The sequence below is a fragment of the Gavialis gangeticus genome, unplaced genomic scaffold (assembly GCF_001723915.1).
Source record: "Gavialis gangeticus isolate Ggan-Ray unplaced genomic scaffold, GavGan_comp1, whole genome shotgun sequence".
Taxonomy (NCBI): domain Eukaryota; kingdom Metazoa; phylum Chordata; order Crocodylia; family Gavialidae; genus Gavialis; species Gavialis gangeticus.
This window is the reverse complement of record NW_017729031.1, coordinates 115178938-115198030: the sequence shown is the minus strand read 5'-3', so window position 1 is coordinate 115198030 and position 19093 is coordinate 115178938. Positions and strand designations below refer to the sequence as shown.

Genomic DNA, 19093 nt, shown 5'->3' with positions numbered 1-19093 from the left:
TTTCCATTCCTCTGGGAAGGAGAATGCCAAATCCGTATTGCTTTCCAGTAAGTAACTCCCCAAGGAAGGTAAAGGACACGTGACGTCAAGACCCATTAAACCTTCTTGTAGGTCTGTCTGCTTCCTGGGGAAAGACTGGGCTAAAGAGACTCCCAAAAGAATTGCTCATCCTCACACAGCAGGGATGAAACCTTGATCAGGTGGTTTTAACCTTTCAGTAAACAATGAAGATTCTCTGAAATAATTAGAGAGCTTAATGTCACATAAACAACTTCTGTAATTATCTAGCAACAAAGCTTTTGAAGTCTGAATAGTTATAACTTGGTGGTGACAATCTATGCTTTTTAAAAAGGTAACAGTAAATGCTAAATGCTTCACATCCTGACGTAGTAGTACCTACTCAAAACCACATGTAGGCTTGCCCAACGTGTGCCTAGGACTGGGAATTCTGGTCCACTGATCAGCACTCCCATGACATGATCAGTGCCACTCAAGTGATCAGGGCTCCCGGCCTCAGGAATACACCAGTCACATGTTCAACTTAGGGTGTCATGAGAACAGACCACAAAATTACTACAATATTGTGTGATGATTTTTATAGCCTATTTCCTCTTTTATCATGAATGATATTAAACTGTATGAACACATGGCTGGGTGACTACTTAAGGCATGATTAACTGGTAAGTGTAACATCTGCCAGGGTCTTAAAAATATGAGTAGGGAACTACTGAAATAGCAATGTAATTTTTGTGAAAACCGCAATTTTGGGCAGGGTCTTCACTTTTGGTGGGCTCCCTGAAAAACAACTTACCAAAAAAATAAAATGCTGGCTCCCTCTAGACAGCCAGCAGTCCTTGTGGCTGCTGAGGCCTGGCTGCACAGTCAGCTGGAGAATGGGGCTGATGGCTTGGCAAGATGGCTGCTGCCCTTTGCTGCTGATTGGCTGCGAGGGCTGTCCATCATATGGCCCCAAACCTCTCCAATCAGCAGTAAGGGGTGGGGATGCATGATGGATAGCCCTTGCAGCCAATCAGCAGTAAGAGGCAGCACTATCGGGCCTCCATGGCCAGAGACATTGTTGGGGCAGGGAGCGCGCTGCACTTAATCCATGAAAACGGCTGCCAGCTCTACAGTCTGTCTACAAAATCAGCTGGCAGCCAGCTCAAGTTTGGTAGATGCCCTACATATGAGCATCAGATTGGAAGATCTCTTTCATAAAAGGCACAAACGCTGTGAAACAACTATGAAAGAACCAGAAATTAGAAACAAACTAATCTGATATACTTCCCAAACCAAAGCAGGGTTGTTGTCTCTAGTACATTAAATGTCCCAACCAGCCACCTTGAGGTCAGACCAATTTGTAAGTGCCCTGGAACAGTCCAGCCTCCCTGAATATATGGATCTAGTTATGGCACGGAGAGATGACCTGTCTCTTCACCACCTGGATATCTAGCTTTGTACACTGCTGTAGTAAAACAGATAGCGTGAACTACTGCATTCCTTTCTCATGTTTATATATATAAATACATGGACAGGTAAGACTATTGATCGACTTCATGCAGCCATTATTAAAACAAATGCTCTTTGGTGTTTCAGTAGTATCTGCTATGAGGAATAAAATGTAATTTGGCAACGCAGCTCTGTGCACAACAACCCTTAATAAATCCCAGCTGGATTCCAGGAACAGCATGTCACTATCAGTACCCAGCAGTCAATTGAAGCTGAACCCTTTGGGAGCTCGTTCTCAACTGGGAGAGGTCTTGAAAATGGAATAAGAAAGACAAAAAGATACCACACAGTACAAAATAGTAATTATTTATATTTTCAAAAAGAAAAAAAAAATTACCAGCTATTTTGGAACTTCTTCCCTGTAAGAAGAGTGACTAATAGAAAGGAACAGGACTGGCTCCTACACAGTCAGCAAGTCAGGTACAAACAGTTGGTAAGAATCATTTAGCAACTCAGGACAGGGACCTTTGACGCAGTGTTCATGAACAATAAAATTTCTCCTCGTTTAAAAAAAGGGGGATGAGGGAAGGAAATAAAGTAGGGAAAAATGCCAAAAACATTTTCCACAATATCTAAAAACAGGTAACCATTGTTCTCATCAGACAGCACGCTCCAGGTCAAGGATTCTCTAGTCCTTCAAAGTCAATATAGACTTGCAAAGGCTGCCTTCAGTTTATTCACACCCTCCAAAGCACGCAGCTTTTTACTGTCCATTTTCACTTCAACATGTCATTTTGTAAAAGATTTCCTCTTCTTTTTTTTTTCTCTTTTTTTTTTGCAATTAACATACAAGTGCTACTAACAAAGAAACTGATCTTCTTGTTGCTGGATGGCAATAAGGAGTTACACAAACGTCCAGTTTTTAGCACAGCTGGAAGGACTTAAATTCTCTCTTTTAATATAAATACTACTGGAGCTCCCATCACACATTTTCTTTCCATAACCTTACTGGAAATTGTTTTGACCCCCACTCTCTCCAGAAACTAAAAAGTCCTCTTTTGCTCCAGGCATCTGACGATTTGTTCTGTGCTGTCAGACGCAGAGACGTTATTTTTCCCCCAGTACCACCACTGGGATATTCTGACTGGGCCGGTGCCTAAACCGAACCCTGTGGTTGACTCAGCCAAGTCGAAGGGAACACACAGACGATGCAGCGACAGGGATTCGTTAGGTTGAACAGCCCCCGAGCCCCAGGCCCACCCTCCCCCCTTCCCCCAAGTTACTTGGTGCTGTTTTTAAAAGTCTGGGTGTCACGAAGCAGTCTTTCCCCCAACAACAGAGTAAAAGCTCCACAGATTTCGCTGTCTACCTGGTGGTCAAGGTCAGAGCAGCAACAGCTGCTGCTGCTTCCAGAAAAACATGGGGTTGTGTGATGGACAGGGTCTTAGGATTGCTTCAGCCGCTTACGTGGAGGTCCCAGGAAAGGACACTGTGCAGAGGCCAAAGAGCGATATGCCTCAGCCACCAAATGAGGGTGTGATACCACCATAGACTTCCAGCCTGAGGTCTCCATGACATCAGAAGCATGACTATGAGGAAACAGAACAACACACACAGTTATTGACCTGGGAAGGTTAAAAAAACATTAGAAAACAAATTCTTTCCATGTGCCCAAAAAAGTTCTCATTTTCAGTTTCCATTTTCAAGATCTTTTGGGGTTTGGATGTGCATTATCCATCTTTTGCTGTGCACACAGATTTTAATCCTTATGATCTGCCTTTCAGTACGTACAGTCCTTCAGCATAAGACTGATCCAAGTGTACATAAGTCTAGGCCAGGGAAATTACACAATACATGTTTTCCCTCACCTGCCATGCACAAATAGATTATTAATGCACAACATATCACACTGCTGGAAAAAAATACATTTGACAGCTAGCAATTCTCACTTTAGAAAAGCACCTACTATATTAGTATTTACAAATATGAAAAATCTCCCTGACTTTTAAAAGAGGTATCTTATCTTCTGAAAGTTCTCATCAACAAAGGAAAAGCCTGAGGATCACTCAGTAGTTCATAAAGTTCCTGCTTCCCACATCCACTAAATTGGTGCAAAGAACCTCACTGATTAATCCTTAGAATAATGGGATTTTCTCGGATGCCAAACAAACTCTATCAGCCTAAAAGTTAAAAAAAATATATATCACCACCATACCCCTGGGTTTATTGCTTATGAGAGGCTAAAGTAAACTCCACAGTTCATAAAACCACCCTCTTCCAGCCATTTCATCCCTCTCCCCTCACAAAATGGGACTGTAGTAAACTCACTAGTTAATGAAGTCCACTGCTTGAGTTTTTAGTTGATCAGCACTGTGTAGATCAGCTAGGATGAGAATCTCAGCTGCATTTTCCACAGACAGATTACTGCACAGTGCATCCTCACACATCACCTTCAAACGTTCCAGCGCATACTGCAAAATATAAACAAAGTTATGTTTGCATTGACGAATTATAACCAGATCTGCACTGAAGCTCTATTTATTCTGCTTCTCTCTTCAATAAAAGACTACACTACCATGCTGCAAAGACCTCTTCACTGTTAAACACATCTAAGTTGTGCTCAGAAGAAACTTCTGACCAGCGAGAAAGAATCATCACGTGCTTACCCCGAACAGAGGATCAGACAGGCATCATACCCACCATAACTCTTATCCTAATTCTCTCTTGTTACAGATCTACTGGTGCCATGGACATAGTTTAAAATATGAACTCCAGGTCATCTTTAACACCTACTTATCTCAATTATAATACCACATACTTCTGAAACATGGTCCCATTGTACTCCATTACTGCCTATAGTCTGCTCCTTATTTAATGGACAAATGAATATTACAGAGAACATTCCATATATGTTCCAGTAATGCTTTGGCAGCTTTTCCTCAATTTCTTTGCTATTAATGGTCTGCAGGTAAAATATTAACATCGCACAAGCATAAAGTAAATAAAAGTCCAATTTCTGGTGGTTGTACAGGTGAAAACAGAATGTCACAGCATGTCTGCAAAGCCTTGAGAACAGGGTTACACTTAACTCTGCCTTCCCATCTAAGTGTTTCTAACCAATCTATGAATCGATTGCATCAAATTTACAGACACAGAGAGAGTTAAGTCTGGTCAGTAATCTGATGAAAAACTATACCCAGAACAAAAGCAAGAGGTCTCATATATTTCTTTCTGATGCCTTAAAATCAGTACTGAAACAACATATTGCTATTATTATCAAGATTTTCAAAAATGACCACTGATCCTGGGTGCCAAATGTAAGATACTTTAAAATAATCCAATTTCCAGATCCAGTCTCTGAACAGTTTAGAGGGAGACTGAAAACAAACAAAAGAACCCCCCAGACTTGATTCAGACAGTATCAGTAGTCACTTTTGGAAATCTGAAGTTTGTGTGTTATGAACCTGGAATTAGCAACTTTTTGAATAAAACAAAAATCAAAATCTGCATTCACTATAGATCCCAGGGTACTTTTAACAAAAACCAGGACACCAGTCCCAGTGACCAAACCATATTTTCATGCGTGTAGTTAAGTTTAGACTACATAAACTCCACTAAATCTTAAACAGGGTAAGGTCTCTTTCCTTTCTGTCTTAAGATATTGACTAGTTTTACTTCAACTTGTTAGAGCTGCTGCTTTTCAACTGACAGGTAACACCTTTCCATGATGGATAAAGTAATCCACGTATGTAATTTATAAATCTTTTTAGAACCCTCTAGGATGAGAGGATATATTAACGCAAGATCTTCAATACATGAGGCCATGCTCGAACTAATCCTGGACTCATAAGAACTGCTCTGTTTACTTACAGTAACTGTTGTATGCTGGTTGCTCCCATTTTCATGGCTGTAAAGAGCACTTGGATGCTCACAGTATAACAGATACTAGGACTAAACATTTTTTGTTTATATTCTGGTAGGGATGCTTATTCTATGACAGTTAAAGTTAAATCAACGGCTTCATACTGTAAACTACATTTTTAGGTAGCTCTCCTAGCCAGAACAATTTCTCCTTTCCTCTCCCACGAAGAATCTGAGGGAGTATTTAAATCCTGTTTAATTGAGCTCTATTACTAGGGGGTGGTTAGGGTTAGTAATTCTGCAGTGGGAAGGTGGTAGGAGAGGGGAAGGTGGCAGGCAGGGGAAAGGTGGTAGGAGAAGAAGGAGGAACAGAATTTACTAACGTAATCTATTGCTATAATTAAAAAAAAATAAATCAAATGAGGGAGCAGCAAGAAAAATATTTTGCAAACAGATCTGTCCATTAGGAGCATAAAATGTGGAAAATAAAGCTTAACATTATTTTATACATATACTAAATATTCCTCTCCACAAATATACTTTCAATTGGATTTTCACTACAAATAACTCCAGCTTCTAATTACATAGTTGGACAAAAGTAGCCATTCTGGTCTCTCAGGTACTAAGTTTTTTCCCCCCTTTCTTAATTACAGTTTTGAAAAAAAAAAAAGCTGCCTAATAGCATCCTTACCCCAGAGACTGGAATAGTGTCTCCTGGGGTTAGAAGACGTGCTTTGTTTTGTTTTTGGTCTAATTACATATTTTACCCAAGAGACTGGAAAAGCTCAGGCGAAGATGTTTCAGTCTCTTGGGTAAGTATCAGATGTTTTATATGCTTTCATGAAAGATTTTTGTTTCTGCTTTTAAAAGACACAATGAGTTTAAAAGGAAAAGAAATACATTAAAAGCCAAGAAATTCAAAGTTAAAGCTGACTCTGCCCTTAATGTACTGCTGCTTCTTATTTACACTTGTCTCAGTTAAAGATGATATATTGAGCTTTCAATCAATTCTCTTTAAATATTGAATATAATATGTGGCAATGGTTGTACTGTGTCCAAGAATCTGTTAATGTCATTCCCCATTTAAATGTTGGTTATATGGCCCTAATAGTGGCATATAGAGCAGTTTACCTCTATGTCGCCAGTTTTAATTAAGCTCGGGTCAAAAATGACTGGAAGTGGTTACTATTTGATGGCTGTGGTGGTTTGTGTGGAACAAGGTTACAAGCATCCACACCTTAAAATCCACCATCCTAGCTCACACCACAAGAGAATCCAAGGACTGAAGAAGCATGGAGACTGAACTACGCTCTCACCCCTAGAGGTGGTCCCTCCAGGTCAGAGTTGAGGCACATTGGCAGGGCAGTGTGGAGAATCTTGCACTGCTGCTACCCGTGCTGAACCTGTTTGGTGGATAAATAGAGGACTTTAGTCTCCAGTGCTGTCCAACTGGCACCTTTCACCAGTGCCAAGTTCACTTTTAAAAGAAAAATTAAATTAAAATTCTTGTTACAGATTAAGAATTTCCACTGGTAAACACAGCTCATCTGCCAGCAATGCACTCTCTTCTGTCCTTGGTGCTGCAAAGGGAAGTGGACAGAGGCTGGCAGGCAAGGCCACAGCACAGCTCCTGCCACAAAGATTACCACCAGTCTTCCAGTCAAAACATCCCCCAACACCTCCCCTACAGGGATCCTGTAAAATCATGGCAGGGTAGGCAAGCCAGCCAGCCAGATGGAGAACCAGAGATCATGACTATAATCCCTGATTAACAAAATAAACTTCTACTTTTGAGATTCAATAACCTCCCCACTAGAAGATATTTCCAGTTCATCTGGCATTTGCCCCCTACTTCACACCCAATCTGCATATAAAAATGTAGTGAACAGAGATTAAATAAGTTTTAATAAACTAAACCATTACAAATAAAGATGTGGGACATGTATTTATCAGAACAATCAGGAATTTAAGAAAACAAGAAGGTGCTCAGTCACCATTTACTTTATCTTAATTTAGGGTAGGAACATTGGCATGTTTAATTCCTTTTGTATTTCTGTCTTTATACCCACACTACATGTAACCATGCTCAGTTAAAACAGATGCAATTCAACAGAACTGCCTGGGTTTATTTTTCAGCAAGGAATAAGGGCGCGCAAGAATGTGTGCACAAATATCCATTTAATCTCACCCAGCCAGGCCTCTATACAATTGAAGGATCACTGTGAAAAATCTTAGGGCAGGATTCTCCAAGGATCTTTATGTAAAAGAAGACATATGTCATCGCTGGTTCTTTGAATGGACATAAATCCCAACTGTACCTTGTCCGCAGCTGCTAGCAAATCATCAGCCATTTTGTCGAGGTTTGGTGCCTTCCCCGTGTAAATAAAGCACATCATTTCCTTAAAAACTTCAGGTTCCACATCATTGATTTCAACCCGATTCTGTAACAGAAACAGTAAAGCTTATTAAGAGCCTGACAGAAGGCTACAGGAGTACTTCTTTCTACTACAGTTCTTTCAAACTTCAGAAATTAGCTATATAGACAGAAATCTTCTACAACACATGCCACCCACAAAACTGTTTGAGGGAGTAGGAAAAATTCTAAATACGATTTAATATTTAATGAGTTCCTTAAGGTCCCTCTGTATTCTTCTCCCCAAAGTAACAAAATTCACAAATGAAGCAGAGACCTGGATCTACTGAGGAAAAGAAAAAGTTAAAAGATGATGTAATGCATGGACACTACCTAATAAATAAAGCTAAATAATGATATTGAGCTGTGACTTGAGATGTATCCATTCAGCAGGGACAATGTCTTTTCCCATTAGACATTACCTTTTTACTTTCTTCCATCTCATGTTCAAACATTGCGCTGAAAACTGGAGAACGTGCTATAGTGACAGGGAAAAAAAGAGAGAGAGAATTAAAACAATAGCAATAACCCTCCTCCTCCAAAGGAAGCTGTATTTCCAGCACCTTTCCTCACTGACTGCAATGGTGTTTAGAAAGGAAAAAATTCCATAACAGCAGCAGTCACAATTCTAAATACTATCAAACTTAGATAAAATTACAGCTGACAATCCAGTGTCAATGTACCATCAAAATTTGCCAGACCTTCCTGGGGTCTTTTGAACAAAAATGAAGAGCAGTAGCAATCGCCTGCTGTCAAACGTATTTCATGGCATTAAGTTTAGAAGAATGTTTCAGAAAAAAAACTGGAAACCACCATTTGCAAATGCACTGGGGGTATATTATAATAGTGCTAGTCACAAAAAACTCTACGCACCATTTTCAACTTGAGGAAGCAGGCAATTCAATTTATTGGGAATGCAATCCCATCCTTCAGCATGATGATGTCTTTTTGGGGAAAAAAAATTCTCTGCAGAAGCGCAGTTGAAAGGATTTTGGGGGTCATTTTGCTGCTGTTTTCTGGAACCACTTTCCAAAAGGAGAAGTAAGGCAAAAATTAGCAGACACTCCACCTGCCATGATGCTGCTGCCTTCTATCCTGCTAAAACCTGTACAAGTCAATACCGACCTGCCAATATGGCTTTGTGAGCCTGGAACTCCTGGCCTGCAACACACAGACAGCAGTCTGTGAAGCGAGAATTCTCCCAGAGTCCTCCCAACTCATCTGCCAAGCGGCATTCAGGTACCTTCACCATGTTCATGGTGTTCTGGCCGGAGATATTGACAGAGTCCTGTACCACACTCACCTAAAAAGAAACAGTGTTAAATTCTCTACAGCAGATTTATTTTCTAGGACAAGTGAGGTGAAATGCTGATAAAAACCACAACTCCTAAACATAGCTTCAGCATAAGTAGGATATATGGTCACTTTAAAACAGCCATCCCCACTTTAAACTCTAAACAAGGTCTTTCTGTTAGGTCCAGATGTAAAGGCATCTTCATTCGATTAGACTAATTTTTTTTATTAGAGCCCACTTTCCTGGAAAAATGGACACCCCTTCCACACACCACACCTGGCCTAGGTCTTTCCCTTGGAGGAGTATTTTGGAGTTGACTGCACACAAATGATCCTCCACAGACAGTGCTGCAAAGGAGCCAGAGACAGTAATACACAGGAACATCACATATGCACTGAACGCTTCTATAACAGAGTGCAAACAGAGTAAAGAAGACAAGACAATCTGTGAAGCCCAGATCGTTGCCCAGAGAATTTTTCCACCATTGCTGCCTCTGGTTCAGCTGCAGTGTTTCAATCTCTTGAAGAGTTCAAATGCCCATATTTCTTTTATATGGATGAATGCTAAAGACAATAAGGCATTTCTTCCTTGGGTAACCTGATGATGATATGTTTCATAGCAGCAAGGGTCAGGAGGGACCTGAACAGATCATCTAGCCTGCCCCCCTGCCACAGGCAGAAATGAATGCTGGGTTCACAAGACCCCAGACAGGTGATCTTCCAACCTCCTCTTGAATTGCCCAAGGTAGGGGCGAGGACCACTTCCCTGGGAAGCTGGTTCCAGATTTTGGTCACCCTAAGTGTAAAATATTGCCTTCTGATCTCTAACCTAAACCTATTCTCTATCAGCTTATTACCATTGTTCCTCGTCACCCCAGGTGGTGCTGGGGAGCAAAGGGCTCTACCTATTTGCTGTTGATCTCCCCTGATGAGTTTGTAGGCAGCCACCAGGTCCCCCCTCAGCCTCCTCTTGCTGAGGCTGAACAGGTTCACGTCCCTCAATCTCTCCTCATAGGGCCTGTCCTGCTGCCCTCTCACCAAGCAGGTGGCCCTCCTCTGAACCCTCTCCAGGCTGGCCACATCCTTTTTAAAGTGCGGCACCCAGTACTGGACGCAGTACTCCAATTGTGGCCTAACCAAAGTCACACAGAGGGGGGAGTATCATCTCTCTGGACCGGCTTGAGATGCACCTTTGGATGCATGACAAGGTATCGCTGGCCTTGCTGGCTGCAGTCTGACATTGGTGGCTCATGTTCATCTCGGAGTCCATAATGACGCCAAGATCCCGTTCTGTCTCTGTGCTTTCAGGAGGGGAACTCCCCAGCTTGTATGTATGCTGTGGATTCCTTCTCCCAAGGTACAACCCCCTGTATTTATCTACGTTGAACCCCAACCTATTTTCATCTGCCCACTTTTGTAGTCTGTCTAAATCTATTTGCAGCTTCTCTCTCCCTTCAAGTGTGTCCACCTTGCCCCACATCTTAGTGTCATCAGCAAACTTGAACAGCATGCTTTCCACCCCCTTTTCCAAGTCGCTGATGAAGATGTTGAACACTGTGGCCCTGAGGACCGAGCCCTGGGGTACCCCCACTGCTCACATCTCGCCAGGTTGAGTACAACACGTCCACCACTACTCTCTGGGTGCACCCCATCAGCCAATTTTTTACCTATCCAACTGTGTAGGCATCAATGCCACAGTTGCTTAATTTATTGATGAGGATGGGGTGAGAGACAGTGTCAAAGGCCTTCTTTGTTGACAAAGTCAATACTTCTAGTACACCTGAAATGGTTAAAGGACTAGAAGACTTCGGTGCCTTGCAATTAAAAAGGTTGAGAACCACTGATCTAGGTCAAATTATGCAGAGACCAAAAGTTGTTAGCATGTAATGGCTACTGAATAGCTTATCTGAAGTGAGTTGGTAGCATTTATCCGATATCTAGTCTGTACTGAAAGATATGGAACAACAACAACAACAAAACAACTTCCTTTTTAGCCGACTGAGATTGGGCAAAAACTGAACAGACTACACAGCAGCAGTTCTCAACTTCTATAGACTCCAGGCACCCTCCATAACTTTTCTGAATTAGCAACACTTTGGTTTATCAAATAAACCTAATGTAGGTGGAAGCACCCACCCCTACTGCAGCTGCTTGCTAGTCAGGCTCCATATGAAGCATGTAGGGGCAGTTTCACCCAGTTATGGCAGTGGTGCTGGTGCTGGTGTTCTGGCACTCCTGAAAGTCTTGTGGCATCTCAGTTGAGAACCACTGCCTTACAGATTAAAATTACTCTCTCTCTACTACCTTAAAAAATTAAGGGATACAACAATAAGGTGGCACAAGCAAAAAACTTGAATTGCAAAATGAAATTTAAAAAAAGCCCCAGGATTTTTGTTAGGAGGGTACAACTCACTAAAAAATCCAGCAACAAACCCTACCCAATGCATAAATGCTTTATGAGAAAAGTAAGGATGAATTGGCGACATGATCTTTAACTGACTACAGGATTTGTAAAAGACTTCCCCAGATTTCTAAATTTTTTCAAGAAATTGAGGCCAGCCAAGCATCTCTACCTCCCTTTACCAGTTAAATTAAGGACTTCCAGAAAACTAACTTAAAACCAGAAGACAGAGAGAACTGAGGAGTTCAGTGATAAAAGAAATTCAAGGATTGAGTCCAGCACTGGATCCTGAAGATCAAATATTCTGATTTTGCACAAGACAAACAAAATTCTTCAGAAGCACTTAAATTTATAAAGGATTCTTATAATCAGGACTGAAGAACATAAGTTACAGGGTAAAAATGTCTAAATATATTAAAGATCATTCTGGGGGTTTTTAGTGCTACATTTATACCCTAGCAGGCTCAAGGGAAGACTGTTTTCAGATGACAAATTAGCCACAGATTTATTAAAGGTATTTTTAATAGTCTTGGTTGGGGAACAAAGATTATCTTGTTCAGCAGGGAGCCATTACCGTAGATTTAGCAGGGAAACAAGAGACTGATCAAGAAAGATACAGGAGTTAAAGTGGTACACATTCAAAGAACATATCAAGAAAAGACTAATCTCCACTCCCTCTAGGTTGAGCAATTAATCCTCTGTACTTCACAATTTTACTAATACAATGTGATTTAACAGCAAAGGCAGTCAAGAGACCGACAGTAAAACTACACTTGTAAACAGTCCTCTAAGAATCTCCAAATTGATAAACAAAATGGGATGACAAAAAAATGCTTGACACGGGTCACTAGCCTCCTCCTTAAGGCACTCTCAATTAAGTAGTATCAAGGTTCAGAGCTGGATGTGAAAAAAGTCTGGGGACATTTTTAAAAAGCTAACAAAACAATAATGAAGTGCTGAAGAGAGACACTCACTCAGCAATCTTCTGGTCTATACAAAACTGCAAAAACCACACACCAGACACCCCCCACGCAACAGTCTCTCAACACCAAGTGCTGTTCAGTCCTTAGAGAGCTTCTGCATGGGAAACGTTCTTGCTGAAGGAAAGCACAGATGCAAGCACTAGCACTCAGCACCTGTGGCCAGCAGGAAAGTGTTAGAGGAGCATATGGCACACCTGTTTATAATGGTAAGAAACTTAAAGCATCAGCAAAAGCCAGCAAAAGTTCCTTCTCAACAACTTCAAGCTTGCAAACTGCAATCCCTTTCCCTCCAACATCAGCAGCATATAAAACTAAAGACTTCCACTCCTGCATGACCCAGTAACAACAGACACGAACAGAAGAGAGGAGAGGAGAAATGCCATGAAAGGCCAAGAGCAATTTTTTTTCTTTACCCAGGAGGGAGCGAGGGGATGGGGACAGACCCCTCTGAAGCATCTGGAACTGATTTTGGAAAGAATGGGCAGATGGAATCTGGATCTCCGTGGAATTCTGAAGAATTGCAATGAAGGCAACCTTCTTCTTGGAAGCTGTTTTCTAGTTCTCAGACCCCACAGGTGCAAACAAATAAGATCTGCTTAACAGTCACCTTACCGATTCAAGGAAAGAAGCAAATTCTGCTCAGGTTCCACAAACCTCATCCAAGACATTTCAACCATAAAACAAATCGCCATAAATGATTATCTAAGGGTCTCAGCCAGAACACTCAACTAATGAGTCAATAATTAAATAAATCGTCTGAAGAAAGTATCTAATCATATAAAAAGTAGAGCCTATTTAGAAAAGAAAGTAGGCAATACAACCATCTCTCTTTTGGTTCAGGAGGCTAATATGGAAGAAGTTAAGGTTTACCCTCATGAAAAATATGGCAGGAGTTGAAACAGAAAAAGTGGCTAGCTCTATTTCCTAGAAAAATGCACAGCTATGACAAGTACTAATTTTGCAGTAAAAAAGAGGGATAGGGATATAGTATGCATGGCCAGAGAAAGACTAAGCATTACACCTAAGACCTACATTTTCTGACCTGGATGGCTCAACTCAGGCTTAATACAGAAGCCTAATTTTAGAAAGCTAACCTTTGACATTCTGGTCTGGAAGTTTTGGTCTATGGTTCCAGTGCACCTGCACGTCTTTTAATATTTGGAGGCAAGATACCATTCACAATAACGAGAAGAAACTAAGGGTATTGAATGTACTGAAAGATCCCACCCCACCTTCTTCCTAGCTCAAATGCAATCCTTATAGGCTCCCTAGGAAGAAGGTGGGGTGGGATCTTTCAGTACATTCAGCACACTTGTGTGTACCCTTTATAAACTAAAGGAGACTCCCTTTTCAAAATTTCACTAACATGTAGCAGGAATGTGTAATTTTAGTTAAGACTCCTGGATGCACAACACCAAAGCTGGGATTTTCAAAAGCAACCAGGCACAAGTTCCACTGAAATTTTACTAGTGCACTTCAGAAAATTCCACTCTTGTGTTAACATGGTATTGATTCTAAAAATATATTAGTAGGATTTTCAAAAGGTCTCACTGTGCACACTTATAAACTGTGCTCCCATTTAGGTCTCTACACCAATTCAAATTGCTCCAAAAATTTTTGTCATGAAAGGAACATGACATGCCTACACAAGATGCTAACTGCGCAGCAGCGTCACTAAAAAGATGTTCACTGGCACTATTGCGCATTAACTCTGGTTACTGAGCATTTATTTAGTACTTGGTTATATAAATACTAAATTAAATGTGCAGTAACCACTGCACATTAATAAACATACAGATGCACCCACTGGCTACTTCAGAAAAGATCACTCAATACATCCTTCTAGAAGTGGGTCTACATAACTATCTTCAAAACCATTTTTCACAAGCCAAGTCAACAGCAAAAAAGCAAAAGATTACATGTTCAATGCTGCAGGCATAGGTTTTGAAATAGCAGGCCACTTTGCGTGTGAAGTTTCACTCCCTTCAGGACCAAAAGGTGTTCAGTGCCTAACTACCATTTACGTGGGTCATCACTACTGTCCTCTTCAGAAGTATACATTACCATGTTATTCCAGAACAAGCCGTAACAGGACTGACCTACAGTTTTCAATTTCAATATAATTAGCAGAAGCAGAACTGCATGTATACTCTCAATCCCTTGCAAGGCTTCAGTTCAAATGCAATCCTTATAAGCAAAATAATCAAACATACAGAAATACATATACAGTAAATATTCCTCACAAAAGTCTCCGTTCTCACTCCCTAAAGACCACAAATGACTATACAAGTCAACAGAACTGCTATGATTTCAGCCGATTAAGGACTTACCTCACAGAAGAGAGTGAGTTTGTCATCTGGAAGAAGTCCATTGGCCTCATCCAAAAGAAAGTCCCTTCTAATGAATTTCTTGAATCCCCAGTCCTTGCCTTGTACAAATCTATATGCTCGCTGGCTCTCTGAAAAAGATACATAAGGTTTCAAACACATGACAGGGCTGCTAGCATGACCAAATATAACAGCAGACAATAAATGACTACATATACCCATTGCTTTTGTTTCCTCTCCTTTAGCATTCAGGATGGAAAACTTGAACTTTGCTCGAACCTCACTCTTTGGACAACTGACCAACAAAAGATAGAGGGACAGATAATCTTTACTTTCTTCATCCAAGCCTTTAGGGTTGACACGCAAACACCTGTAGAAACAAAGATGTTAATGAGATGTCAGGAAAAGTTTCTAGCAGCTCATGCACTTGTGTAAAGTCTAAAACGCTCTTCCATTAAGAGTTTATAGCAAGCAAGTTCTGCTACACTGATTGTAGAAGTGGAAAGGTACAGAAGACCAGAACAATGCATTTTTTCATTACTTTTCCAATATGGACACATATTGGAATACAAATCCAGGGACAGGAATGTGACTAGAAGCAAATTAATTTGAACTTCTGACATGGCAACATACTTATCAATGGCCTCCATTAGCAAGAAATACCATGAACTATAGAGACAGATCCTGCATTCGTATGTTTTCTGTATCCAAACAGCATAGTAGGGATAGCTTCTCTTCCTTATGTGTATGTTGTATGTTAAGGAAGCAGGAAACCCACTGTGATATATATACACACTTGACATCTCAATGCCATAAAATAGTAACTTCTCTAACAAAGTAGGCATATAGTATGACTATCTTCTACTAGGTTTCTTACCATTTCAGTTTATCATTAGCTCCTGATGAAAAGGTTGAACTTTTGATGACCTCACCCATTTCCTCCCGGCAGAAGCTGAAGTTATTTATGGTCCACATATAGGAAAATTTCACCACCTTAATCTGAAAATACAAAACAAAGAAGCAATTTAGGAACACAAGTGCACAATGGGAAGCTTAAGGGCAAGAATTAAAATAAACACGTCACTATGATTCTAACCCATGAAAAGCACTAAGACAATTGTTCTGTCCACACCCATTGATAGAAGGTTGCATCAAGTCACCCGACTTCATCTTTCAAGTGCAAAAAGATTACCCAAGTACCAAATGAATCTAACACTGTGACAGCTAGTAGTCCAAACTATTCTATGCCAACTTTTCAATCTGCTTCAGAAAGTTACACAGGATAGAAAGTGTGTCTACATATATACAATCTCCACTTTGCTGTATGACCTGACTCAGCTTGCTTGCCTCCACAGACAGAGCCACAAGAAAAGAACAGCATGCTTATTAATGGAACAACATAATGCTTGTAACTAAATCCAGTTCGGAAAAACCTCTGAATAGATTTTTATCAAACTTACTGGGTGGTCTGATCTTAGTACCTTGTGAACATCTGAGCACACTGTGAATGTACCTGAGTGTAACACCAGCTCTCTGCTACAGGTCCACTCGACATTTCTGCCGGAGGAGGAGGACTCGGCACCCTTGACATCGCCAGTTTGAAGATTAAACAGGATTCACAATTCAGTGAAAGAAAATTATACTAGGTCTTCACCCTGCCAGGCCACAAAAAAGGAAAAAGCCAGCACCTCTGTTAGAACTTAGTTCATATGCTGAGTATCTGTAAGTCAGGCACATCTCTCATTTCAATACCTTTACCTAAGATACCATATTTTCTTTCATACAACGCCCTCCCCCACCAAATAATGCAAGCATCCCATTTTTGGAAGGCAGAACGTAGAAAGATTCTTCCAGTCACGGTCGATTGTGTGATAGCAAGTGGGTCCAGAGTGTCCAGGAAGTTGGGCATCAGGAACTTTCTGTTGTAGCAGTGTAAACTGTGATGCCACATTTCTTGGACAGTCTATGTCACACAAGGTTAGGCAAAAGGCAGTAGCAAGACTGTTCCTTCTTTACTGTAAGTAGTTCTTTGAACAGGTTCTTGTAAAATAAAGTGCTGTTTCTGCACCACAAGCCTCATCAAGATATTACCAACAGCTCACCAGTTGCTTCAGGCACAAACTATATTCTTCAGCCAATAAACACAGCTGTAAGAGGGTTAACACAAGACTTTATCCCTTCAGTTTGCCGGGCAGCTGCATGGCATGTACAATGTTTCTAGGGGTGCTTCTTTTCCAAAGAGAACAGCTTCCCTGCTTAAAACATTTTGGGAGGCTGATTCTTAGGGGAAAAAAAGTGTGTGTTTTATGTGAGAAAAGACGGTAATATTCATGTTTGAAAGAGATGGTGACAAACACAATGTTAACTCATCTTTTCAATATATTAACTCCTCAAAAGAAGTCATAGAATATGGGTCCCCAAAATCCAAGGCTGAAGTAGGACACTCTCTCTTTGGCTTGGATTCATTGTTTCATTTCTGATTTAAATAGTCCAACATAGTCCAAACGTTAAACCTAAGGTGTGGTTGTTATAGTAGCCAAAGTGCCACCAGCGTAAGCCTCAGTTTAAGCTTTCTCTTAAAGCTTGGATGTAAGGCTTATTTTGTACACACACACAGACACACACACTTTTACCACCCTGTCTTGTGACTGCTGTGGTTCATTTGATAGTCCAAAACACACCAGCTTCTCTGCAGACACTTCTATATCAATATGCTAGTGAAGTTATATGCAACTTATGATATCAAGATAAGCCCTCACAATGAGTTCAGCTGCTTATATAGAGGCATAATTAGGAAGTCTGACACTTTGGGCACAAATGGTGGTCAGAAGAGTTGAAGGAAGAAGTCTTACTATGCTCCAGTGCAGGTTGCTGCTCCCATGGCACAGCTTCCACACACACATGGGGCTTTATTAACACCATGGCATAGGCTGCTGCTGTCACTGCGAAGCCTCCCTAGTGCCACCATTCTGATGCCCACTCTAAACTGGCACCCATAGCTGGTGCCCTGCTTGCCCATTCCTACTCACACTACTAGCTTTATACTACAGGATATAAAAAAGAAGCCAGGATTTCCCTGGTTTCTGAATGATGTCACCAACGTATTTCCATGACTATAAAATGCATTTCAAAGTTTATTTTTATGTAGATGTAAACCTATAAATAGAACCACTAGGTTTTATTTTCAATCTGTGAATGAAGGCAACTTAAAAAAAGTTAAAGGAAGTTGTGAGGATACCAAGGTCCTTTTCAGGCTTACTAAATTGTAAAACTAATCTAGAAGCCTACAGGGTGAGGGTAAAAGTGCTGGTTATTAAAGAGAAGAGTTTGGCCAGTGAATGGAATTAAATGTTACTGGATATTTACAAAAGGAGAATAGGTGGTGCTGTGAACTGTTATCAGGCCTGTATTTACTAAACTCTTAAATTCTAGGAAGGTGGTCAGTGCATCTGAAAGCAGTTTCATTTATAGTTGTGACTACTTTTCACTCTTTACAGGGCTGAATTCACCAGGTGGTTGTTTCTCATTCTAATAACAGTAAATGTAAATGCTGCTAGTGAATACCACTGAATGAGGTATGACTTAACAACTCTGACACTGAAGGTATAGGAAACAAAGTTATTAAAATGTACTGAATAAGAATATAGTTGTTGCAACATAAAATGTAAACACTGTCAAGAATTAAGTAGCTAGATTTAAAAGAGAATACTGATTAAGAAATGCAGAAAAAAATATCAGCTAACACTGAACCTTACCATTGAATAAAAACTATTTACTAAAGTGAATGAGCACACCACTGAGGAGTGTTTGAGCTTTAAATGAGGTAAGGACATTCTTCACCATAACCAACTAACTAATCATTCAACTCCCAAGTCCAGGCTCCTCACCATCACTTTCATTCAGTAATAGTCTCTGATCATGCCACACAATTTATGATGATGGGAAAAAAAATAATCAATGCCTGTTTATACTATTAAAACACAACCACAACAGAAGGGCAAAAAGGCATAGACTGAACAACACCTAAATCTTTCTTTTTATGCCAACTGCATCATCTTCAATGTAACACAAAATCAAATACTCAAATGACTAAAAACTGCCTGGGTTACATTCCTCCTGGAAGACTTAAGTTAACACTACCAAAATGTTGCAAATAAAAGAAGAAGAATTAGCAAACAAGAAGGGGGTTACAAGCATTTCATACAAAAACACTCCTACTTAATGTATTGGTTTTATGTCTGAAAAGACATATGCAATGTTGGGCACGTTTACACATCCACATTTACTGTTCAGTAACCAAAATTACCGCTCACTAAATATGGTAACTTATGTAGCGAAAATAGATACTTTTCTCTATGTTTCTTTG

The 19093-nt window shown here is 40.4% G+C and overlaps 1 protein-coding gene across 3 annotated transcripts in view; it reads right to left on the bottom strand.

Moving 5' to 3' along the window:
- Window positions 1–1799: 1799 nt before the first annotated feature.
- SPOP (speckle type BTB/POZ protein) overlaps window positions 1800–19093 on the bottom strand; it is a 62940-nt gene continuing 45646 nt past the window's right edge. For all 3 annotated transcript variants that reach the window (XM_019523629.1, XM_019523627.1, XM_019523628.1), the window contains 9 exons: window positions 16241–16382; window positions 15605–15726; window positions 14946–15097; window positions 14731–14858; window positions 8849–9026; window positions 8146–8201; window positions 7629–7751; window positions 3778–3920; window positions 1800–3038 (listed from right to left, as the gene is read on the bottom strand). In XM_019523629.1, the coding sequence (XP_019379174.1) occupies window positions 2894–3038; window positions 3778–3920; window positions 7629–7751; window positions 8146–8201; window positions 8849–9026; window positions 14731–14858; window positions 14946–15097; window positions 15605–15726; window positions 16241–16318 (1125 nt within the window). In that variant the 5' untranslated portion in view covers window positions 16319–16382 and the 3' untranslated portion in view covers window positions 1800–2893. The remainder of the gene's footprint in view (window positions 3039–3777; window positions 3921–7628; window positions 7752–8145; window positions 8202–8848; window positions 9027–14730; window positions 14859–14945; window positions 15098–15604; window positions 15727–16240; window positions 16383–19093) is intronic.